Below are 27,448 nucleotides of genomic sequence, written 5' to 3' on the forward strand. Positions count from 1 at the left end.
CCAGTAGTAGCTCTTCCCTGTATTAGGTTGGGCATTAAACTGTGGATTTGTGATTCCTGTCCTTTTACCACAAGAAACACATGATCTGATCTTTGAAGCCATGGATGCATCACAATAAAGAGTAGCCTAATATTTGGCAGTGGGTACTGTTGGATAGCTTTTCTTTCAATTAGGAACTGTTAGTGTGGATAATTCTTATATAGTTTTGTGTGAATATCTGAAACTAACAAGATTTCATCAAATCAGTGATGTCGGGAAACCCACTTGTTGAGAAATTTATATGTAAAAATGACTCGTTTGGGTTGAGAAAATATTTTACATAGAACAGCGAACAATGTTTCGACCTTCTTCGGTCATCATCAGGTTCACCTGCAGCCAGGAAATTAGACTACAGATATTTGTCACCATCTGCAGAAATTGGTTCAGAAGGTTTAGTCATAACTTTTCAATTCTCATTAAATGATCAAGCTTCTAATTTAACAATGGTGACAAATTTCACAAAATCCTGAAAGAGTTTTGTTCAGAGCATGCTTTATAGAATAATGATAGTTACTTGGAGAAAGAATGACATTCACTGTAATAGGACAACATTGCCATATGCAGACCCCTTCTGTGAGTGAAGTACATGTCCAGTGGCTTTCAGGAGCATAGTATTTATTAAATATATAGATTTTGCTACTTTTGGAATTTTGAATATTATATACTTAATAGAAACTTTGAACAGGGTACTTTGTATAGGTATGTAAGGCACAAAAGTCTGTCTGCTTGTCCCTTATCCAACTACTACTAGGTCACTGATCCATTCTCAACCAAACTTTGTGAGATGATAGTTTGTAATAAAGGGCATGTTAATGGGGGGAGTTCACAATCCCTCCACTTCCGTTATTGATTTTATGTACCATTCATATCTTTGACATAAGTTAACATTAACTGCTTTCTTACACCAAGCAAAGAAAAAAATTATTAAATTTTCTGTCCCCTAGTGATAGTGATAAGACTTTGGATTTACAATGCTAAAATCAGGGGTTCGATTCCTTTTGATCTACACAGTAGACAGCTCAATGTAGCTTTGCTATAAGAAAGTACACAGATGTTAAATTTTCTATAACACAGTTTGGGGGAGGGAAAAGATATGTCTGAAATATGCACTAGCATTCTCTATTGAGGAATCCAATAAAAAAAAATAGCCACCACTATTGCAATAATACATGAATTCAGATGAAGTTCATATTACAACAGCCACCATAACACTGATATTAAGAGTCATTTCTTTATTTATATCCACTTCCTGCTTTAACCTGTGACCTCAAATCTTCATTCCATAAGACACACTTCCTTGGCTAATGACATTTAATTATTTGATAATATAAGACAGTGTGGAAGGACTTTAAGAGGTGACTGTTGAAAGCAGATAAGAGAGTACTCCTGTTGTCACTACCTCTTTGTACAAAGTCACCCTGATCACCAGACAACGTATACCATATTTTAAGTATAAACAAAGTGTGTTCATAAAGTATATACAAAATTTTTGGTGAGGTGATAATTAACACTGTAATAATCTTATAAATCAAGTCTGGGAAAGTTAAGATTGTTGTCATTTTTTGTAGCATCCACCCTCCATGGTTTAAGTTAATAACCAGGTTAAAGGATGGATACCTAAATTTGTGTTTATATTTCTAAAAATAACAGTGTGAACATTAAAAGAAATTATAAACAACTAATTCTGACTAATACATTGTGAACAATTATTTAATCCTTTTTCAATGGGTCAGGGTTTAAAGGTCATGACATTGTGTTTGTTGACTTGCAATCAAAATTTTTATTGAATTGCTATTTTATGAATTTATGTCAATAAATTTTGAATCAAATTGTAGATTATAATTCAATCTTTAATAATATATACAAGCTAATTTCCTAGTTTAAAAGTAAATATTAAAGGAACAAATTTAAAATATAGATTTTAATGAATCACTTAGTATGTTGAATGTTAGCACTGTTTAAAATTAGGTGTTTGTGATGTCAGAATACTAAATCTGTAATTTTGTATAGATTAGGAACTCAGATTACTGATATTGGCAAGCTACAATATAAAATAAGAAACTTGTATCTTTTTATTTTGCTGAGATATGGTTTATGTACTGAATTAAACCTGGTGACCCCATTCAACTCTCCAAATTTTGAAATGGTCCCTTATATACTATTATTACAGTATGTGACATGTCAATAAACAATCAACAGCTTAGAATGTGTCCTCAAGGTAGTTTTCTCAGTCATTTTAATCTTTGAAAAAACTCGTGTTCTTTCAATCCAAGTTTTCAAGGAGATAAGTTGTGTCTTTAGTCTGCTCAAAGTTTCATATTTTTTAAAATCTAAATAATCTTAGTTACTAAGCTTAATAAATTAGAGTGGAATTCCATGGTATCAATGTAGTTATTCAACTGTATATATAAAACCTAAAAAAATTGATATTCTCTATGTGCAAAATTGTAAAAGGTTTAGCAACCTATGTTCAGCAACAACCAAGTACAAAGGTCGTAGAGAGAAGATATAATTGTTTGCTTTACTTCTTGATTTATTATTCTGTATTCTAAGAAAAATATTAATTTATTTCTAAACAGTAATAATCTATGTACATATATAGTCCATAATAACTGAAATGTTACTGTATATTACAAAATACTAGTCTACTAAAACACAGCCAAGACAGGGAAGACTAAAAGTCAGTTTTATATTAGTGGATATATGACCTGAGTGCACATGTGTCATGTCAGAACAAGTTATGTAATGCTAGGTAGGCATGACTGAAAGGTCAATGTAATAAGAAAAAATATGTACGTTCACATATAGCATTGAGACTTAAGCTAGTTAGACTAAATATTTGTATTTTTGTATTATAATGTGTAGTCATTCTAACATGAAAATAGCATTTATATTTCCTAATTTTTTATGATTGTTACAAAGTTAGTCAAGTGACAGACACCACATAGTTAGAATGTAGAAAATAACAAAGTCTTACAGGAAACAAATGTTTGAAATATATATAGGAGGTTCTAGAGATTATGCAAATAATATTTGAGATTTGTTTGGATGAATAATAGTTTTTTTTAAATTATAACATTAAAATCACTTTGCACTCAGTCTTATAATGAAATACTCTATTTTCACAAACAAATCTGTGGTAAAATTTTTTTTTTAAAAACTGATTTTTTGTATAAAAAATAATGCCTGTAATCCTTACTAATTCTACCAAATTTTGTGAAGATACACATGCTGTATCAAAAATTATAGTGCAAATACTTAATGTGTGTAAATGTGTAGATGAACTCGTGTATATTATACTGAGCCCATTGCAAAAGGTTAAATTGTTTTTTTTATAAATAATAGTCCATTTTTAATAACAGTTTTAATTTTGTCTTTCTAGCCTGAAAGTGACCATTCTATGGGGTATTGGTTTCTTTTTGAGATATTTTGTTTTCTTACCATTCAGGTTTGTATACCTTTTCATGTTTTAAATTTTAAAACTTTTAATATTTTATTTCAGTGCCAAAACCAGAATACCTTAATATTACACAAGAATTAGAGAAGTATGGTTAGGTTTTAATAGTTAACTTTTTGTCTTCTTTTTACTTAATTAGTTCAAATTAAACATAATTTTTACATTAAAAGTATGGAATTTTTGGTATTTTGTTTTTCTTCTTTTAGGGTTACCCTCCTATGGCTAGGTGTTGGCTGGTTAATTGTATCTAATGCTGCTATTGGTTGTCTTCAAGATGGGCCGTAGGTATTCTTGTACAATGTGCTTGTATATCAGTTATAGATAAATTGAATAGCACAGCTTATGCAGTTGACAGGTTTGAACAGTACTGAAATGTATAAAAGTGTTGATAGCTGACTAGCATGGATTAGATGAATGTCACACTTAAACAGTATTAAAATTATGTGAGAGTTGATAATTGGTTGATATGGATGGCATGAACATCAGATATAGGCAGTATTAAAATGATATGAGTGTTGATAGCTTGTGAAACTCCAGACTGGAAGTATTTTCTTAAGTAAATGTCTTACCTACTGAATTTAAATATGATTACAGTTAAAGAAATAGTAAAGATAAATTTCTAAATAGGTTTTAATTGTAATAAAGTGCATTTTAAAAATATATTCTGTCATTGTGAGTAAAATATATAGGAAAAGTATTTAAACCTAATGATATATTTTTAATTTGCAGCTTAGAACAGTATTATGAAGTAGTGACAGTATAAAATAAATAATTGCTAATCCTAAAAGTATTTAAACTAGATTGTACTATAGCAGATGTAGAATAATCGTGAGAGATAAAAATAATAATAACTAAATTTTTACTCTGCTAACATTAAAAGTAGTTCATGACAAAGTGAATGAAAAATAATTGTACAATATATAAAATAACTAACCTTAATTTCATTTGTTTTGAGCTACTTCATGATATAGCTAATATAGAATAACGAGATGAGATATAACTAAATTAAATGTTTTGTGTTTTAAACATTTACCTTCTGACACTTGTGTAGAACAGTTTTCAAGAGTTGCATATTTTTTTGCATTTACAAATATCAGATTTAACCTTAACCCTAATTCCTAATACTTATAAATCATCTTGGACTCAAAAATTAAATGACTTAAAAGTGCTGTTTGGTTAGACTTAATCATGATAATGGTGTTATGTTCAGATGTGAATTGTGCAGATTTGATGGTATGTACTAACTTTTCATTGCATCAAACATACATTCAGCCACTCATCAATATAATTAACAAATCTGGAGAAATATAACTTTGATTTTTTCTTCTCTCTGTGAAATAGACTTAAGAGGTGGGCCTATTGGCATGCAAGTTTAATGTCCTTCCGCATTTTGGCTCGGGCCCTTTCTGCTGTTATAACTTACCACAACAGGTAAGTTTATTGTTATCTTCCACATGGTTTTTTAATAGAAGCTTCTGCCAATTGAAGGAAATAAATAATGGATACTTCATTTCTAAATTTGTCAATGTTTCTAAGTATTAATAAGTGTGCTTCATAAATAAAGTCATAGGACATTCTTTTATAACCGATAGAAAGACAAAATAAATGATATATTATGTTGTTTTTTGTACAAAGTATTGTCCATTTTACCTCCAGTTTGAAAATTTCCCTTGCTGTGTTCACATTAAAGGCTTTACTAAATCTTTACAGGCTCTTATCAAATAGTTATAAAGTCAAGTAAATTATGATAGTTATAGAACAATATTTCCTTTGTGAGTGTTATGTGTTCATAAGTGCATTATTTAATTAAATAAAATCTTAATATACTAGTACAAGTGGTATAGAATATAGGCCTTTTTCCAAGTATTACTATGTGTATTTTATAAATAGCCATAGGACATTCTTTTATCTAGTAATTCTGATGTTTTGTAATATAAATAAAATTGATGAAAAATTGCACTTCACCAACTTAATATGGTTTACACCTTAAAAGTTTCTCAAACAATTTGCTAATATAAATATCACATCAACCACTTATTTTCAGCTGACTTCATGAGATCTTTAATTGGGCAAAAGGCTTCATTAGTACTGGATATAGTATGGTTGACATTATTATATGCTGTTCTTTACTTTCATTCAGAAATCTTTGGAAATCAGTACAGTATCTTTTGAATAGCTTAGAACCATAATAAAAAAATTGTACTGCTTTGAAAGTTATTGAAAGGATTATAATACATGTTTATCACATCATGGTTTTTAGTTTAAGATGTTGAAAGTAGACTCATAATATTCAGTACAGAAAAAAGGGGAAATTCTTTGAGACATTTATTATATCATGTGAAATATAATAACATAGAGAAAATCAACAAGAAAAATATTACTACTGTTCTCTCAACTTGTTTTTAAGGTGTTCTGTGTGGTCTGGACAATGGAAAGGACATGAACTTCATATTTAGATTCTCAAAAACCTTTTGATAATGTGTCACACAAAATATCAGTTAAGAAAATTGCATTTGCAGCGAGGGTTAGCTAGGGCAACTTCCCATATCTGGTTTGAGCAGTGTTAAATGAAAGACAGAGTTATAGTTACCTGAAGGTAAAGACTACTAAATTGAATTTTAGGATGGTTGGATAAGAAATAGGAAATGGTTATTATTAATGGGGCCAGTCAGACTAGACTTTTGTATTTATTGAAACACCTGAACACCAGTGTTTAGGTCTTTGCTTTTTTTGTTTGCATTAATGATATTGATAATAAGTGGATTTCTTTAAAGTTGTGAATATTTCTAGCTGTATTGAGGATATAAAGGTATAACAAAATAACTAATTGGACAAATATGTGACAAGTTATCATAATTCACTTCACATTTTTGTATAGATGGGAACCTACTCAATACTGAAAAGAATCTTTGCATAGTGAAAGGTTGATAATTTCCTGGAAAATAAAATATAATTTGTTCCTCAATAATGAGTGTGCTGTGAAAGGCATAACGGTTTTGTGAGAAAAGAAAAATAAGCACTGATTTTATTGAAAGCTACAAGATTATTCAGGCTATTAATAACATAAAATCCTCTGATTTTTTTGTGCTTTATTCTGAAAATAGTAAATATAGAGGACAAATTGAAGATTTGTAAAAGACAGGAATGGGATAGGTTTCAGTGAAGAAAATGGTATTTTACTAAGAGTTATTGCTTATGAAATGAGATGCTGTTAGGCAGCACCCTAGAAGAGTTTAAAAGGAAAGTTGGTAATTTCCTGGAAAGTAAAAGATGATTATTTCTCCCAAAAATGGGTGTCCCATAAAGCACCAAATGATTTCTTGTTGTCTCTGTTATGTCATGCTTTCTGCTGTTACTTTTGTTTTTGTCTGTACCTCCTCAAATATTTGTTGAACGTTTTTTGAGTTCTAATAATTTTATCACTTTTAACATACTAGCTTGTAATATGTTTAGTTTTGTGTTAATATATTTGATGTTTTTATGATAGTGAAGTAAAATTAGATTATGTACTGATTAAATATGCATTCAGATTTTAAATCGTTTTCATTCCAAAAAATAGGAACATTTGACATTTAAGCAGTGTATTCTTAGTTGACTACATTGTTGAATATTTGCAGTAAGAGTTCAAAAGGCATATCTGTTTCTAGGGAGAATCAGGCAAAAGGAGGAGGAATTTGTGTTGCCAATCATACATCACCCATTGATGTTGTGATGCTTGCAAGTGATAATTGTTATGCCTTAGTAAGTTATGTTGGATACAATATCTACAGTTTCAGTGTTTGCTTTTTAAAATATCTTTATTATTAATAACACAAGCCTGTGATGGTTTAACTGTCTTAAGTTTTACATATTCTACAGTAACTCCTGTGCACTGAATCCAAGATTTTTTCACTAAACGAATAGTATGTTATCTTAATATATAATATTTTATTCTTATCTCTAATGATACTTCTACTGAATTTCATATATATACATATGTGTGTGTGATTTATTTTTAATCTTTTCAGGTAGGGCAGAGGCAAGGTGGCTTTCTTGGACTCTTGCAGCGAGGATTAGCTAGGGCAACTTCCCATATCTGGTTTGAGCGATGTGAAATGAAAGACAGAGTTATAGTTACCCAAAGGTAAAGAGTTTTATTCATGTAAAGAACAATTTGTGTACTATTTATATGCAAAAACGGCTTGTTTGGGTTGAGAAAATATTTTACATAGAAGAGCGAACAACGTTTCGACCTTCTTCAGTCATCGTCAGGTTCACAAAGAAAGAGGTAACTGACCGGAAGCTGACCACATGTTTGAAAGGGGTTGTGTAACTGTGTGTCGAAATGTAGAGGGCGGTATTAGGTGTTTGAATATATAATTTTATTTATTTATTTATTATATTAATATAGGTATAAAGGCGTTCCTTTATATTGGTTTATTTTGGGTTTAAGTTGTTGTATAAGTAAGGCTTCTTTGATTTTGCGTTTGTTTATGTTTGTTTCTTTATTTAGTATTTGAGTGTTTTCTATGGTTATGTTGTGTTTATTTGACTTGCAGTGTTCGAAAACGTGTGAAGGAGACTTTTTATGTTCTTTGAATCTGGTTTCCATTTTTCTACTTGTTTCTCCAATATAGAAGTCGTGGCAGTTATCACATTGTATTTTATAAATAATGTTGGTGTGGTGTTTGTCAGTGTAGTTTTTACATAGTATAGACCTCAGTTTTGTGCGGGTTTTGAATAAATTTGGTATTAACTGGAATGTCATATTTTGTTACTAATTTTGCCAAATGTTGGTTATTTGTTTGCTGATGTCAGGAATATATGGTATACAGCAGTATATGGTTTCGTGGTTTTTTGATTCGTGAGCTGTATTTTCTGTAGTTGGTTGATTTTGCTTTCTGTCTAGGTGTGACAGACAAACACCACACCAACATTATTTATAAAATACAATGTGATAACTGCCACGACTTCTATATTGGAGAAACAAGTAGAAAAATGGAAACCAGATTCAAAGAACATAAAAAGTCACCTTCACACGTTTTGAACACTGCAAGTCAAATAAACACAACATAACCATAGAAAACACTCAAATACTAAATAAAGAAACAAACATAAACAAACGCAAAATCAAAGAAGCCTTACTTATACAACAACTTAAACCCAAAATAAACCAATATAAAGGAACGCCTTTATACCTATATTAATATAATAAAATAAATAAAATTATATATTCAAACATCTAATACCGTCCTCTACATTTCGACACACAGTTACACAACCCCTTTCAAACATGTGGTCAGCTTCCGGTCAGTTACCTCTTTCTTTGTGAACCTGACGATGACCGAAGAAGGTCGAAACGTTGTTCGCTCTTCTATGTAAAATATTTTCTCAACCCAAACGAGCCGTTTTTGCATATAAATTTCTCAACAAGTGGGTTTCTCGACATCACTAATTTGTGTACTAAAAGATCTTGAACATAACATTTCTTTTCTTCAACAGTTATTGCACTTATCTAAAGGATCTTTTTTATTTTAATAGAATTAATAAATGGTTGTGCTTCAAAGTAAGCATGGAACAATACAGGAGAAATCAGTCATTTAGTCACTGTAGATAGAGTGAAAAAAATATTGAAAGTTAAGGTTTAACATAGGAATGTCATTTAAGTTTGTTTATTAAACTCATTGTGTTTACATTAACTTAACAGTAAGTGTCGGATTTATAATGCTAAAATCAAGGGTTTGATTCCCCTTGGTGGACTTGGAAAATAGCCCAATGTGGATCTGCTATAAAAAAACGCACAAATATCTGTTTCTCTCTTGATTTCTATCGTGTTTTGGAAATTATAAATGTAATAGTTTAAAAAATTATGTTTAAAGCATAAACCAGAACTACTCTCCAACGTTTAGGTGTAACGATCATTTTACTAACATGTGATGATTTCCATTTTTTGTTTTTAATTTTACAGAAATAATAACAAATGATAGTCATATTTTTTTTATCATTACTGTTTCCTCTAGACTCAAACAACATGTAGAAGATCCAGAAAAACTTCCAATACTAATTTTTCCTGAAGGTAAGTAATTTCATAAATCTGTTCATTGCTACAATGTTCTTATTTTCTGTGCATCAAGTGGTATTATTTAGCATGGATACTGGTAAAGGTTGCTTATTATTATCTTCATATAAAATAACTTAATCGACCAACTTAGTTTAAAACATTTGAAGAAAAATGCTAGCTGTTGCTCAAGCAATATGTGATAGAATTCTGTAAAACTTCAAATGAAGTTAACGTGTCATGCTTATTATTGTATAACTTTATGTATGATATACAATAATTCATTTTTGGAGAGAGAGAGAAAATTAATGCATTATCAATTTGTTTTTTGTCTGTGCTAGTTTTTTATTAACTACAATCTGGCTATTACAGGTTTTGTGTATCACTGTAATATATTTTGCTATTTTTCCTATTCTCTGTATGCAGTGAATTCTAACTAAGTTTCATCAGTTGTGTAAAAATATGCCTACACAGAATGTGTTTGAACTGTGTACTCTTAAGCTAATGGAACTGCTATACATGTGAAGCAATGTGTCTTATTCACTTGCTTATCTGACAGCTGTAGCTTATGTTTGTAATGCAGTATTATGCTGAATAATAGGTTACCAATAAAATAAGCTACATTTCAAAGAAAAAAATGATAGATATAAAATTTACTCTTGATTATAAATAGTTTTGCACTAACCCTCTCTTAATTTCATAAGAAGAATGTATGGTTCTTACAATACCAGTTTAGTTGTATTTTACCTTTTCGGAAAAAGATAAAATTAGAATCTTTAGTAGAATTAAAATTCTAGATATATGCTTTAAAAAGCTAATAACCTACTCCATCTTGAGAATTTGTCAGTGAAGCATGTCAGTTCTTAGTTAAACCTCTTATTTGTAATTTAAACAATAAAAACGTAATAAAGCAAATTGAGTTGTAACAGCCAGTTGACATGATGGGTTAAGAGTCCTCTGAAATCCTCTAACTAATCAAGTGAAACTCTATTTTGCAAGGTGCAGTAGCTTAATTGAATGCACAATAGTAGGTTTGAATTCATCCTGAACCCTTCTTTTACTTAATATATATATGAACCAGAATTTGAAAAATATATATATTTACTATTGCCATTATATCCTAAAGCTTGTCATTCACAGTAATAAATTTAAACTGTTCGTCTAATTTGTTCCTCGTTGTGTGGATTCCTGTACATGGTGAGGGGACCTCCCAGCGAAGGTTCTGTTCTTTCAGGTTACCTCTTCTGGGATCTAAACATCCACCCACATGTTTGCCGTGTGTGGCAACCTGTGAAGGGGAGGAGAGGATCCTGGTGGTTGAGGGATTTAACCCTAACACACCACTTTGGCCTTGAATTCCTGTAAATGGGTGGCCTTTGGGTGCCCCCTTCCTTGGGTCAGTCGGCTGGTCCACTTAAGCTAGGGTCAGCCAAGTACCAGTGTAGGTAGTTCTCAGCAGGTGTTGTGGACATTGTATCTGATGCTGGTGTTTGGATATAGTGCTCATGAAACCCTGGTGTTGCTGCAGTGCCCTTGCTTGACATTGTAGTGCATCCCCTTGTAGGGCTCCATGGTGGGTGAGGTCAGTGGGTACCAACATTTTCCTTTTTTCCTGTGGATCCTCCTACAAAAAATTTAAATAAAGTAGTGAAAAAACAGTCCATAGGTAAATGACCACGTCTTGAAGACTCTGATCAGCAATCTTCACCAGTTGTACCTAATTTTCTCATCCTACATTCTTTCAGAGAATCCTTTAGGGCAAATGTCCCCCTTCTTTATTCAGAAGGGACTGGAGGGACTTGCTGACTCTCCAAAGTCAGTAAAGAAGCTTTGATCTGGAGATGTATTGTTTGAAACATCCACATCCCAGCACAGTGAATTCCTCTTGAATTCAAAGGCAATTGGGGATATACCTATTGAGGTTACCCCTCATGCTACCTTGAATTCATCAGGAGGAATTATTATTGAGAGGGATTTTAAGGATGTTCCCGAGTCAGAGATTCTCGTTGGTTTCTCCACTCAAGGAGTTTCTGCAGTGAGGCGCATCTCCACTCGCAAAGATGGAGTTACACTGCCGACAGATATCCTCGTTTTGACATTTACATCACCACGTGCACCTGCCACCATCAAGGCAGGTTATATAAATTGCAGGGTACGGCCGTACATTCCAAACCCTCTCCGATGTTTCCAATGTCAGAGGTTCGGCCACTCAAAGACGTCATGTCATGGTTCCCTGACATGTGCTCATTGTGGTGGCAAGGACCACAATGCCTATGAGTGTGAAATGGACCCACATTGTGTTAACTGCAATGGTTCTCACCCTTCCTACTTTTGTTCTTGCCCTAAATGGTTGGAGGACAAAGAGGTGCAGCGTTTGAAAACGACTCGTAACATTACTTATCCTGAGGCTCGGAAATTGCTGTCCACCACTTCATCTTGAACATATGCTGCAGCACTTTGTTCCACAATTACAGTGGGAGTGCAGACAGATCTCTCTGCCTCCAAGAGAATTGTTCTCAAAACATATGAAAAGTCTTTTGACCTCTATGGTTAAAAAAGTTGATGAATCAACTTCTACACCCATCTTTGTTCCTCCCATACATTCCAACAAACCCCAAGATCCACATCCTTTGGTTCCAGGTACAGGCATTTCTTCAGATACATCTTTATCTTCCACCCCAAGATGCAAAACAATCATTTGTTTGCATCCTCAGTCACTGGAATCCCCTTCCAACAACAATGACCTGCCCAGTCGACACAGGGCAGGATCCATGGAAGTCCATAGACCTCCTCCGAACAAGGACAGTAAGGAAAAAAGACGTGGTCGTAAACAGAAGGGTTCTCCAGCCACTTCACCTACCCATCATTAAAAATGGCCATCTTGATACAATGGAACTGTCGAGGTTTACGTTCTAATCTGGATGACATCAAAACACTGATTGCTTCCTACCATTCTGTATGTCTTTCCTTACAAGAAACATTTCTGAATCCTGCCGATAGTTACCTTTCGGCAGTTTTCTCTGTACAGAAATGACAGACTGTGTGATGGACGAGTACATGGAGGGGTGGCACTGTTGGGTTGATCAGCATGTGCCCACCCTGTTTTTGTCACTCAACACACCCTTGGAGGCCATAGTCATCCGTGTTTCCTTGGGTCATACCATCACTCTTTGTTCTCTCTACTTGTTGCCTATAGAGATCTATTATCAATCAGACCTTGATGCTCTCATTGAACAGTTGCCGTATCCTTTTTAGTCCTGGGGGACTTTAACGGTCATCATCCCCTCTGTAAAAGTGTCATTATTGATAGGAGGGGTTGCTCTGTAGAGCATATGCTCTCTGATCACAACCTTTCTCTCTTCAATACTGGTTCTTCTACTTATTTTCACACACCTAGTCAATCCTTTACTGCTATTGATCTCTCAGTTTGCTCCCCTTCATTATTCTTCCATTTTTTATGGAGGGTTGACAATAATCCATGAGGCAGTGATCATTTTCCTGTACTTTTGAGAGAGACTGGCTGTGGTCGATACCACCCCACTCAGATGCCCCGGTGGAAACTGGATCAGGCAGACTGGTCCACTTTCACTGCTCTTGCAGAACTTGATCCTGCCATTGTCTGTCAGCCATCAATAGACGATTGTGTGGCAGCAGTAACTGACTATTATACAAGCAGCTGCTCAATGATTTCCTAAGACCTCGACAAACGTTTTACACTATATCCTCGTCTGTGGTGGAATCCTGCCTGCCACATGGCACGGAAGGCTCAAAAAACGGGCCTGGGATACTTTCCGTAGGTATCCCACACTTTCAAACCGCATCACTTTCCAGCGGGCCCATGCACATGCTAGGTGGGTAAGACGTCAAAGCCAGAAGGAATCCTGGATTAAGTTTACAACTGGCATATCTTCTATCACCAATTCCAAGGTCATATGAGACAGGGTTTGAAAGGTCAGTGGGCACTACAATTCTGTCCCCAACTCTCCATCTTGCTCTTTGATGGCCAAGAAGTAGCTGATGTCTGGAATATCGCCAATACTCTAGGTGAAAGCTTTTGCCGGGTATCTATTCTGCTTGTTCCTCCACCTTCTTGGCCATCAAGACTCGAGCAGAGCGTTCACCTCTTTCCTTTCAAACTGACTGTCTCTATGACTATAATTGTCCCTTTACACTAGTGGAACTGAAACTGGCCCTTCGTCAGTCTGGCAGTACATCTGTTGGATCAGATGATGTACAATATGACATGCTACACCATCTATCTCCTGCTTCTGTTGATATTCTAATTGTTTTTAACCAGATCTGGCAGGAGAATGTTTTTCCTAATGCCTGGCGCCATGGTATTATCTTACCTTTCTCTAAGCCTGGGAAAGATCCCAAGATTCCTTCAAACTACTATTTGATTGATTTGACGAGTTGTCTCTGTAAAACCTTAGAGAGGATGGTTAATGCTCGTCTTGTTTGGTTCCTCAAATCAAACAACCTCCTCTAACCCATGCAGTGTGGGTTCCGACGACAACACTCCACCATGAACCACCTCATTAGACTTGAAACGTCAATCAGAGAAGCCTTTCTCAAACAACAACATCTTGTATCATTATTCTTTGACGTTGAGAAGGCTTATGACACAACATGGAGGTATGGCATTTTGCGAGACCTCCACATAGATGGGTTATGTGGCCATTTACCCATTTTTATTAAAAAATTTTTTAAAGGACAGGAAATTCCAAGAGTGTGTTGGTTAGACACTTTCCCGTACTTTTCTACAGGAACTTGGAGTCCCTCATAGCCTTGTTTTGAGTGTCACACTTTTCAGTATAAAGATTAATGCAATCACTGAACAACTTCCTCTTACTGTTGCAAACGGGCTCTATGTCGACAACTTTCACATCTCATGTCAGTTGTCGAACATGAGATATATTGAGTGGCAACAACAAATTGCCCTTGATCATGTACTGAAGTGGACCATGGCAAATGGCTTTAATTTTTCTCTCTAAAACCGTTTGCATGCACTTTTGCCACCAACGGGGTATTCACCCTGATTCTGAATTCCGTATTGGTGAAGTTTCACTGCTTGTGATCCCGGACGCCAAGTTCTTGGGGCTTATCTTTGACCGTAAGCTGACCTTTATTCCACATATTAAGCAGCTATGGGTCAAATGCACAAGAGCACTGAACATCCTCCATGTCCTCTCTACCACCAGTTGGGGAGCAGATCGATGTTTTATGTTAAAGATATATTGTGCTCTTATTTGATCGAAACTCGACTATGGATCGCTGGTCAATAGCTCTGCCAGACCCTCGGCCTTAAAGATGCTGGACCCCATCCACTGGAGCATGAAAGACTTCGACTCTGCATTGGGGCTTTCCACACCTCCCCAGTTCAGAGCTTATACATAGAATCTCATGAACCTTCTTTACACATTCGCCATTTGCAACTGTCTTTACTATATTCTTCAAAACTTCGTTCCTTACCAAAGCATCTCACCTGAGGTTGAGTTTTCCTTCTTTGGTAGGCCATACTTTTTCAGAACAGACGATTTGCCATTGCTTCTTTTGGCCTTCGCATCCAGGTGCAATTGGATGAATTGGGTCTGTCCTTGGATAACATTGCAGAACCCACTGGTCAGAACATTCAACCATGGCTTATTACAGTCCCCAAATGTGACATTTCTTTAAGTCATCTGAGAAAAGCAGATACTCCTGATTGGAAGTATTGTCTTTTATTCACTGAACATCTTTCGATCAATCTTTCCATTCCAATTTATACGGATGGTTCCAAATCAGGTGACTCTGTGGGCTCTGCCATGGTTTGTTGTGTTCGGTGGTTGCCTGCAGAATCCTCTCTACAGTTTCTGTGTTCACTGCTGAACTGTACACCATTTCTCTTGCCCTGGATCATATTGAAGCTAAGCAGTACTCCAACTGCACAATTTATACTGACTCACTCAGTTCTCTACTGGCCCTGGAATCGCTTCACGTTGGTTCACACCCTGTTCTCACTGATATTCGAAATCGACTGGCCCATTTCTCATTAACATCTACTTCTATCCAGTTTTTCTGGATACCAGGCCATGTTGGTATTCGCGGGAACAAGCTTGCAGACACGGCAGCTAAATCTATCTGCTCTGGCACTATCACCACTGTGCCTATTCCATACATGGACTATGGTCCTGTATTCAAGTCTCGGCTCCATGCCACCTGGCAGTCAACTTGGATTGAGCAGCGCAAAAACAAGCTTTACCAAATAAAACCCTATATTGGACTTTGGCCATCTTGCTTCCATGAGGATCGGAAGGAGGAAGTTGTTCTAACTAGACTACGCATTGGTCACAGTTTTTAACTTGTTGTTTTCTTTTATCTGGAACTGATGTAACACTCGCATCACTATAAGCCACATTTTACTTTCTTGCCATCATTATGACTCTCAACGACAGCATCATTTTAACACTGTTCGGACCCAAGGTTTGTCCGTAACATTAGACAGTGTCATTGGTGATGGTGACGCTGTCCACCTTGATAAAGTTTTTAATTTTTTAAAGGCCTTTAATATTTTTAATGTCATTTAACTGTTTTAAATTTATACATTAAACCTTTTTTAATGTGATTTCCTTTTAAGAATCACAATCTCTAGTTCTATATGAAAAGCAGAAAATGGCCGTAACATTAAATAACTCGACACCATGACTGGAAAGGCCAAATTTAGGTGACTAATGCTGCTGTTTGAACTACCCTTTAGTCATTCTGGCGAGTTATTATTACAATTTCGCTGCATCTCTTTTAAAACTTTTATTACTTTACTTTTAGAAAATGGCCATAATGACGCACAACCCGGAACGAGGACTGGAAAGGCCAACTTCAGATGACTGACGGTGGTTTTTGTACTTACCTGTTAGTCTTCCTGGCAGGTTATAATAATAACCATGCTACAGGAAATCTTTTACATATTCTCTTACTCTGGTTTCTCTCTTAACATTGTAGACTAGATGTCAACATTGATTTTATGCTATTTATGTTTTTCAATGCTGTTTTGTTTTACCTTCATTTTCTTTTATGAATTTTACTACATTTACTTTATTTTTAACTTTTTACTGGACGTTTGGTACAGATAGCCTAGCTGCTTTATGCCATAAAACACTAAATCAACCAACCAATCATGTAATTTGTAAATATGCATCTCTTTACAACTGATCAGTTTTTACTTTGGTCAATGGGAATTAGAGCACTAACTCTACAAAATCATAATTTTCCCATCTGTTGTAGATCCTTCACAGTTTATGAAGTACATGACATTTTCTTAATGCAGACAATAAAATGTTTGATAAATAATTTTATTTTGCTACATTGTGCCAAAAACGGTGCTACTGAGTGTCATAAAAATATTAGAACAAGAGATATTATTATGGCTTGATTCTAAACTTAAAATTAGCCCTTTCCAGACAGAGCACTTGTTATCACATTTTGTAGACTTACATTCAAAATTTTATTAACCTACTATTTTGTGGATGTATGGTCATAAATTTGGAATCAAATTTTAATTGTAATTCAGATATTAATATTATATATTAGTTAATCATTATTTCAAAAATATATATTGAAAAAAATTGCAAAACATATTTTTTTGGGGTATGTCACTTAATTTCTTCTGCATTTGCTCAGCTTGTACTCTGGGTATCGTAACATATAAAGTTAACAGTTTTTAACAAATTAGTACTTAAAAATACCAATTGTGATAAGCTATGATATAAATAAGAACCTCCAACCTTTTCTGTTTACTAAAATATCATTATATTTAGTGAATCCAACACAGTGGCTCCACCCACCTCTTCCTTTTTTTTTTTTTAAATACATGCTTATCTATTCCTATTTCTCTCTAGTACGTATGTATAACCAATCAAATTACATAATTCTGTCAGGTTTCCTAGAATATTTATGTGAGTAAAGCTACTATAACTGTTGTAGAGTGTGAAAAGTGGTGATCAAGGTGATATGCTGATAATAAATAAGATTTTTTAGATCCAAACACAGCTTAGTTAGAAAGTTTGATAAATTACAGTAGAATTTCATGGCATTAGTACACCAAATTTTTTTGCATCCTCCACATGCAAAATTCAGTAAGGCTCAGCATGAAACAGAAACGTTAATAGATATAAATTGATGCATAATGTTACAAGATTTAACCTAAATATTTGTTTCCTCTTTACAAGTCGGCCCAGCATGGCCAGATGGTTAAGGCACTCAACTCATAATGCGAGGGTTGCAGGTTCAAATCTCCATCACACCAAACATGCTCGCCCTTTCAGCCATGGGGGCATTATAATGTGACAGTCAGTCTCACTATTCATTGGTAAAAAATGTAGCCCAAGAGTTGGTGGTGGGTGATGATGACTAGCTTCCTTCCCTCTAGTCTTACACTACTTAATTAGGGATGGCTAGAACAGATAGCCCTCCTGTAGCTTTGTGCAAAATTCAAAACAAACCAAACCTTTTACAAGTAATTCTAGAAGTAAAAAAGGATAATTAAGATTTATTTCCTAATATTTTATAGTGGTTATGAGGTTGGTCAAATCAACCAATCTCATGTTGTGTTAAGATAGAGAAAATAACAGATAAAATGTAGTCTTCTTTTAAAAACATTTGGTAGTTATTTAGGAGGTTATGGAGATTATGCAGTTGAAGAAAAGTACTTTAAATCTTCAAATACAATTACTTTACATGTTGGACAGTCAACGTTCTGAAGGCAACAAATTTTTAATAATTGAAAACTTTAATATTTAATTTGAAAATATGATATTTTGTGTACGAAAGCCTTGTAATGCTCACCAATAACCTGCAAAATTTTGTGAAGTTAGTGTGACTATTCTCATTTTTATTATAATGGTTACATACTTGGTGCAATGCACCTACCGGTGGTCAAGGAGCTTCTTTTTTCATTCTTTTTCAATATGCTTAAAATTGTAGGTAGTCTTTTAACTCTCATATCTTGTAAAAATAATTATTCTGATGCTTAACAGGTACCTGCATCAATAACACATCTGTGATGATGTTCAAAAAAGGCAGTTTTGAGGTTGGTGGCACCATTTATCCAGTTGCTATAAAGGTTAGTTTGTGGTTAGTCATTAATCAAAAATTTGATTTTAACTATTTGAAGAACAGACTGTTACTGTTGTGCTTTTGTACAGTTCTATTTTCACTACATTATTCTTTTTTTTCCAAGCTACAAAAGATATATGCACTAACTATAAGAAAATATATTTTTATTGTTGCACATAACTATAAGAAAATATATTTTTATTGTTGCACATAATATATAATACTGGAACTCCACTTTGTTTAATTTGCTGGTGTGATTCTTCATGAACTTTGAACTTGAAATTATAAACTAGCTGTTTTTGTTAGTTTACTTATTGGACAGGTGATTAACATCTGCTGTGTTTTATATCACTGGACTAAAGATTATACATCAGTTCTGATTTCTCTTTATTTTGTTAATGTGTCTTTGATCATTGGACTTGAACTTATGCATCAATTCTAGCTCATACTTAATTTGGTTGTAAATTGATTTGAGGTATCTGGGCTGGAAAATATGGATAAGTTTTAGTTTACACCTAATTTAGTAGAAGGTTAATTTGTGGTCTCTGGACTGAAGATTTTGCATCAGCTGTGATTTATGCCCATTTTTCATGTATGACGAGTTGAAGATATCTAATCAAATCTGTTTTGTGCTCACAGACTGGTGATTATATGTCAGTTGTGATTTATCGACTTGTGGAATAGTATGTGACCACATAGCTGAAGCAGTTGGAGTAACTGTAGATTGTGTCCTTTTGTGACCAGAAAATTTTGCACTGAATTTAAATCGTGTGTCAGAAGTAGTTTATTGAATTATTTCAATGACTGAATTTTGAATTAATATAATACATTGGAATTTGTGGTAATTTTTTGAAGTGTAAGATTTGTATGGTCTGAAAAGATAAAAATAATTTGTTTTCTATATATAACCATCATAGATTTGTTAATATATACATTTTTAATATTCTCAAACATTCAATAACAGATAGATATTTTTAACTTCATAAGGTAGAGACTGACTGCAGTGTATGTTGGAATCATGGACTAAAATAAGAATCATTCTGTATTTCTTTTGCAATAGTATGGATACAGTATAACTTTAAAATAGATTCTCTAGCCATCTGATTCTTATTTCTTTCAGTATGATCCCAGATTTGGTGATGCCTTTTGGGACAGCAGTAAACAGGGATATTTTCATTATCTCCTGATGATGATGACCTCTTGGGCCATTGTCTGTGATGTCTGGTATCTCAAACCAATGACTCGTAAGGTACTTATCATTAAAATTTATACAGTCAGATATATGTGACTGAATATATTTTAAGAGTATAGGGCTTATTCATTTGCTAATTCACTCATATTGTGTGTGTGCATTCTTTACATCAGAATTTTTTTAAATCTAAACCTTTGCTGTTTTTTTTTGTTAATTTTAATTTCCTTAGAAATCTATAGTGATGTGTTGAAATATATTAATTTTCTTTCAAATGACAATAATTTTGTCAATTAAATTTGAAATTACATAAACCACTTACAATAAATTCTCATGTAGTAAGCCACATTTAGTTTAGACAAAATCTTTGGAACACTTCTGATTGTGAATAAATTTGAATTTAAATGCCTGGCTTATCTGATTTGAAGTAAAATGCTTTGGTTTTTAGATGTATCAACAATACTTTATTACAAAAGCCTCTGGATAAAGTAATATACAATGGTTTTGAAAATCAGTGCCCCACTCCTTCCTCCAGTGACTCAGCAATATGTCTGAGGGTTCATACTGATACAAAACCACATTTCAATACTTGGGGTGGACACAATACAAACAGTCCATTTTGTAGCTTTGTACTTAAGAGCAAGGCAACAGTTATTTTTGCAACAGAAAATGCTTCTATAAGCAAGTTCTGAGCCAATTTGATAAATTTAGAACAATATCATTTCATCTAATACATAAGCTAATTAAGAATAACTTGATATTTCACACTTTAACCATTCTTTTATTGTTAAGAAGTATATTTCGTGCTACATTCATTTTCTAGTTCTCATTGAAGTCATTTGATTGCCAAAAAACTTAAAATATTTGAACTCACTTTTCTTGAGTATAAATAAATAGTGACCTGCATTTAGTATGAGGCTTATAAACATTTTTTTGGGTAAAGTTGCATCATAAGCTTTACCCAAGTATTTAATTTGCAACTCTCTCCACAGACGTATGTATAAATATTGACATGTACAATGACGTCTTTGTTTTCACACAGAACACAAACTAATCTATTCTATGCACTGTACAATATGGTGTGAACAGTCACTGGAACCTGGCTAAGTTCAATGTGAGCTTTATTAAGTCTGAGTTTCTAGTTTTAAATAAGGAAATGTTATTCAAATAAATTAAACATTCAACATTGCTAGTTGAAACCCCCTTGTTTTTGTCTGTTCAAGTGTGTGTGTGTGTGTGTGTGTGTTGAAAGTCTAAAGTGGCAAAGACTAAAAAGTTGACAGAGTTTGAATGTGGCAGAATTGTCGAGCTGCAAAAGCAAGGTCTCTCTCAATGTGCCATCACTAGTAAGATTGGGCGTAGTAAAACTGCTGTTGCAAATTTCTTAAAAGACCCTGAGGGATACGGAAAGAGAATTTCAAGTGGTTGGCCCAAACAAATTTCAATGGGTTGTCCGGCAAGACACCAGCCGATCATTAAACCAGATTAAGGCCCTTATATATAATGCAACTCAAGAATAAGATGGCATCTATGAGAGAAAGGCTTTAAAAACCATAAACATTTTCAAAGGCCACACCTCCTTCCACACCACGAAACAGCTTGGTTAAACTATGATGAGAAGCACCAAACTTGGAATGTAGAAAGGTGGATGAAGGTTTTGTTTTCTGATGAGAAAAAATTTAACCTGGATGGTCCAGATGGCTTCCAACGTTACTGGCACAATAAGGATAGCCCACTGGAGACATTTTCTACACAAAACAGCGGAGGAGTTCCATCATGATCTGGGGTGCTTTCTCTTTCCATGGAACAATGGAGCTTCAGGTTATACAGGGGCATCAAACAGCAGCTGGCTACATTGGCATGTTGAAGAGAGCATCTTTATAGACTGAAGGCCCTCACTTGTGTGGAAATGACTGGATCTTTCAGCAGGACAATGCTGCAATCCACAATGCCCACAGGACAAAGGACTTTTACATGGCGAATAATGTGATTCTTTTGGACCATCCAGTGTGTTTGCCTGAACTAAACCCCATTGAAAATGTTTGGGCGTGGATGGCAACGGAAGTCTGGATATGGATGTCAGTTCCAAACAGTGCATGATCTTCGTGAAGCCATCTTCACCACTTGGAACAACATTCCAGCCAGCCTTCTGCAAACGCATATATCGACCATACCAAAGTTATTCGCAGTGACAGCCATGCAACTCACTACTGAGACCTCTTGTTGAGCATTTCTTACCCTGTTTAGGACTTCTTTTTTGTATGGTCTTAAACTTTTGACCAGCTAGTATTTAAGCTAATTTCATAGTGTTCACATTTTCCCTATAAAATGCTAAAGAAGGTTTTTATTTTCCCTTTTCTTATTTTCATCTTTCGAAGCTCTACTCAAATAAGTGGTTGAGTCTAACAACGCAATATGCATATTTTCTCTTTATGTTCATTGGCCTTAAGATTTTGGCCAGCAGTGTATATCAGTTTGCCTATTCCTTTTGTAATAGCAATTTAGAATAAATACAACATATAGCTTCCTATGTATAGTTAACTATCATTTTATGTCAAAATTATATGATGCAAGTACTTTGCTCAAACACCATTTTTATTTAATAATGTATTCTGCATTACATTATAATCCTTATTGGCTATTATTTCATAGATATTGTATACAATGCCTCTGTAACCTTAAAAGTTCAAAATTTATATGTCTTGTAACAATTGTTTTTCACCACTTTTTAAATATTATTATAAACCATTTTTGGAACTAAAAATGTAGGATAAAAAGTAGATAAGCAGATAACATTAAATTAATGCTACAGTGACAAATGTAGATGGTAAAATATATAGAATTTATGAAAGGGAAAAATTACTTGCTCTTTGCTTATTAAGCATTCTTTTCTAGTTTTTTTAATACACATGGTAGAAGTTCCACTTTTAGATCTTGTTAACTGTACATTAATTAATGTGATAGTATTTAAAACCATTAGCTTTTAGGAAGTAAGGTAGGTTTGTTTTATTTACTAGCATTTAAAGATGTTTTGTGTAACATTTACAGAACTTTGATTTTTTTTTAACTTACTTTACAGGATATGCTCTGTTTAATACATTTTTGTCTCACTGAGTTTTCATTAATTTCAATTTAGGAAGGAGAAACTGCTGTTAAATTTGCCAGTCGAGTTAAATCAGAAATAGCTTGTAAAGGTGGTTTGGTGGACCTGATGTGGTGAGGTTTTTTTAAGTATTAGTTTTCTCAAGGTATTCTACTGTAACTTAATAATCTAAACTCTGCATCAGAAGTTAAAATTCCTCTTCTAATAATATTTTCACTAGGTTGGTCATTATGCTCACTTGTAACCTTGAAGTTTCAAAAAAATTTAAATAATTCTGCATATCAGAGGTACAGATAATCTAAGATAAAGTTTCTCAAGTAGATTTCTGAACACTAAAATTAAACAGAGAATTTATTGTATCGATCACTCAGCTGTTGAACTGATCAAAATATAGGATCAGATTAGTCAAAATCACAGATTTTTAGCAGAAAATACCAAGCTAGAAATGCACAGCTAGGAGTTACTGTTGTTAGAGTAACAATACCTATTTTAATCTTGATTTCTTCATTTCAAATTTAAAATGAACAAGTTCTTTATTTTAAGACAGTTATAGTATGTTAAAATTGAGCACAACATGAAAGATTAGGTGAATGCTCGTGCAACATGTAGCAGTGTCATTAATGCTGAAATCCCTTCATTAACGTCTTATGTGCATGAGTTTTAAACAAATTATCTCATGAGCATAAGCTACAAACTTCAGTTGAGAATCATTGCAGAAGTGTAAAAACTTCTTAAATTCTTAATGTGTTTTTGTTATGTACACATAAATGTCTGATGGTTAAAGGCTGAATTCATTTATTTTGTAATAGCTTAGTTATTTTTTTCCTAAGTGTAAACTGTAAGATTGATATGCTTGCTCCTCTCTTTTTTTTTTTTTTTTTTTTTTTTTTTTTTGGGGGGGGGATTAAATGTTGTTACTGAAGCTTACAGTGCTAAAAATTTCATTTTCCTTGTGAAATTTCTGTCTTCTGACTTTTTGATAATCCTTCAAATTTTTTTCACTTTAAGGGATGGACAACTAAAAAGAATGAATGTGAAAGCAGAGTGGAAGGCAAGACAACAGGAAGAGTATAGTAGACTTATCAAACTGGACTGAATTAATGGTTTTGCTTAATGTGTGCTCATGGAGTTATACGTGACCCAAACCCCTCTTCTTTTTTTTCGTCTGAGGATCACATTTGTCTTAATGAGATTACTAAGGTAGTCATACTCAACTGTGGCATATTTTTAAATGCATTAAAGAAATATATAAGTTGTTATTTTTTTATAGAAATATTAGAATTCTAGTTTGCTTTTGTAAATTGCTTAGTTTTAGTAATGTCAACAGACCTTTGTAAATTTGTTTTTCATGGTTTCTTTTAATGGTTGCTGTTTGAGAATTTGTTGTTAAGCTTCTAAGTTACTTTTTTTTGATATTATATAAACAACATAAAACAATTGTGCTTCCTTCAATTAACATTTTGTTAATAATTGGACCAAACTATGAATGAATTGCACTTCAAGTAAAATTTGGAGGTGGCAGTGTGTGCAGAAGGTATGTTTATGCCAGCTAGTAGTATTTACAACTAACAGAGTATGCAGTTTAAAGATTTCAACATGTATTTATTGATACATTGAACTGTGATCTTCAGAATTTGACTCTTATTAAGCAATGAGTTTTAAATTCACACTAATATATTATGAGATTAAAGTTAAGTTTGTATTCTGTGTGTTAAAGGAAGGTAGAATTCAGCAAATTAATGGGAATCTTGTATTAAGTGCATGAATATTTGCAAAAGTGAATGAGATTTTTTTTAGCAGAACAAGAAAATTTGATATATATTACATAGAATCTGGTTTTGAATTGATTTCTTGTGGTTAATTCTTTATTATTGATAGATTATTAATGACATACTTGTTTTACTTTTTTTTTAACAAGGCATTCATGTCCTCTTTATAGTGCAGTGTAAAAACTGTTCATCAAGTGAAGAATATTTTGTGAAGTATGGTTTTCAGAATTTATTATTTAACCAGCCTTGGTAAAGTAAATGTTAAAGAAATATAAAAAATCCTGAAAGTATAAAATGTTTTGTAATCATTGAAATGGGTCTCCACTGCCTCTAGGAGTCTCTGACATGCTAGTGTAGTTTCTAATATCTTGGATTGTACCAATAAAAATGTTGAAATTTAGAAATGCTGTTGCTATTCCAAAAAATGCAATAGAAATAACAGTTTTATCCAAATCTTTGATAAGGTAATATTAAACTACTTGCATGTTATGGAAACAATGTGTGTTTGAAACTAACAACCAAGATTAAAGTGACACACACTTCAAGGTGATACCAGACATTTTAATTCATTCCAAGTAATCTTGTAGTTATGTTTTTTTTTAATTAGCATGTAATCATGATGTTACTAGCAGAGATTGTGTTGAAATACCAAGCCTACTTTAACATTAAAAGTGGAACATTATATTAAATAGGTCTGTTAATATTTTCCTGGTATGTTTCCTGTATTCTTTGGTTTGCTTGTTTTAATTTTAGTTTGGTTATATCTTTGTCAAATTCAAATTTTTTTAACAAAGTCATTAAGGCAATTCTGTGGAGCTTATGAAAAATAAAAACATCTAACAGTAGATAAAAGTGATGATTAGAGGATATTTTTGCAAATAATGTGACAAGAAAAAGATAAGACTCTTTACCAATATACCATGCATATAAAAATTGTTATTTTAACCCTTAAACAGCAGGAATGTTGTAGGTAGCAGCATCAATTGATGGTCACTGTTTAAGGGTTAAACTTGCAGTTCTGCATAAATCATTCTTAATTAGTAACCTGTATGATCACCTAAGTATAATTATCAATTACTTACTGTAATTGATAGGTACTAATTACTAACTATTTTTTATGTTAGTATGTAGCAATTCAAAAAATAACTCAATCATTTGGCTTGGATAATCAGTCACATGGGTTATAAAACATAACATGATTGATATACAATTTATACCACATTACCATAAGTACTTATGAGCATAACTGAGTATGTATATCACTGCTATGCATATTTTCCAGATGATGGTATTGAGAAATACATATAAATTATTTGGAAATTTTTCTATCTCTCTAAACTTTTTCTTTCAGTAAGTGAATAGGTAAATCACATTATATTTTTGTACCTGATAAAAACTGTAGAAACTGAAAAATACTAGTTACTTCATACATACAACATATTTCTGGAATTATAACACAGAGTTGGAGTTTTTTTCTCTGTGTGGTTTACAGACATGATTTACCTCATGCACTTTATGAATGTTAGTTTTTGTTCATAATCGTAAAAGTACAAATGGTGTTATTGAAGAAAATTTTGTGAAGTTAATTCAGGAGTTTGTCATTTTGTGTGCAACTTGAAACAGTTAAATATATACTCATTAAAGCATAAGATATGTAAAATATAAAATTTTATTTTTGATAAAGGAATAATGAAGTGAAACCAACTGTTATCATGTAGATAATTTATTTATATATATATTTGTCTATACACATTATCAACATGATATGAACTATTTTCTTTCAGCACATTAAAAACATCTTTTCACCAAAGAATATTTGATATGAGACATAAGTGTCGAATGAATATTGTAGAATTGTGTTGTTGTTTTGGTTATGTAAGTTTTGGAATTAAAAAAAAATGCTGTGTCAAAACAATTATTTTTAGGGCGTTTTGTGATGATTGTGTACAAATTATGTATAGTATATATTGAATATATAGTTATGAATGCATTAAAGGCAGAAGAATAAATCTGACATGGATGGTGCATCAGATATGATGACTTGTACATGCATATTTCATATTAGGTAAATTGTGAATGACTTTTTCGATAAGTGTAACGAAAAGAAGTGAAATTTTAAAATTTGTGAGAAAGTGATTTTTATTTTACTAATGGACAGTTAGTTGTTCAATATGTAATGTTTTATTTTTAGCATTTGTTGTTATGTGATTAATAAATTTGTATTTCAAGTAATTGGAATGTTGTTTTTGCATTTACACTTAACTTTAAAAACACTAAAATCCAGAATTTAATTTCTGTGGGTGGACAAAGTGCACATGACTGTTTATGTAACACTTAGTATAAAAAAAATCACAGGTTAATGTGTTTCATTGTAGATACAAAGTACAGGATTCATGTCTTGTTGCTGCAAAAGTTGTAATCCTCACTTTAGGACATTTATGTTACGAGAATGATGGTTATATCTCACTATGTGATTAGAGTAACACAACCATTAATGGCAGTTTCTGTTTCCTACCTGACTTCCTCTAACCTGTCAGTCTTTGCACAAAGTTCTTCAGATTAATACTCTATTATAGAAATTAATTTTGTAGTTTGTGTAAAACGTTGTGTAAAAGATTTTGACAGAAAATCTTCACTCATCTGAAATGTTTAAACATGAATCTTAATTGGACCATTTTTTAATTATTACATTAATTAATGCAATAATTTTTAGTTATTACATTCATTTTATTTTAAAAATTGGTGCATTGTATGGAATCATTAG

At 33.1% G+C, this 27,448-nt stretch overlaps 1 protein-coding gene across 1 annotated transcript in view; it reads left to right on the forward strand.

Annotated features, from left to right (window-relative positions):
- Positions 1–26,916, forward strand: part of LOC143244636 (glycerol-3-phosphate acyltransferase 3-like) — a 38,355-nt gene extending 11,439 nt beyond the window's left edge. Inside the window, exons 6-15 of the mRNA XM_076489670.1 lie at positions 3,422–3,487; positions 3,703–3,777; positions 4,838–4,927; positions 7,144–7,237; positions 7,504–7,619; positions 9,496–9,551; positions 18,545–18,630; positions 19,744–19,872; positions 22,949–23,028; positions 23,924–26,916. Coding sequence (XP_076345785.1) covers positions 3,422–3,487; positions 3,703–3,777; positions 4,838–4,927; positions 7,144–7,237; positions 7,504–7,619; positions 9,496–9,551; positions 18,545–18,630; positions 19,744–19,872; positions 22,949–23,028; positions 23,924–24,011 — 880 coding nt within the window. The 3' untranslated portion in view covers positions 24,012–26,916. The remainder of the gene's footprint in view (positions 1–3,421; positions 3,488–3,702; positions 3,778–4,837; positions 4,928–7,143; positions 7,238–7,503; positions 7,620–9,495; positions 9,552–18,544; positions 18,631–19,743; positions 19,873–22,948; positions 23,029–23,923) is intronic.
- Positions 26,917–27,448: the final 532 nt, after the last annotated feature.

This window comes from Tachypleus tridentatus, chromosome 2, assembly GCF_004210375.1.
Source record: "Tachypleus tridentatus isolate NWPU-2018 chromosome 2, ASM421037v1, whole genome shotgun sequence".
NCBI classification, from domain to species: domain Eukaryota; kingdom Metazoa; phylum Arthropoda; class Merostomata; order Xiphosura; family Limulidae; genus Tachypleus; species Tachypleus tridentatus.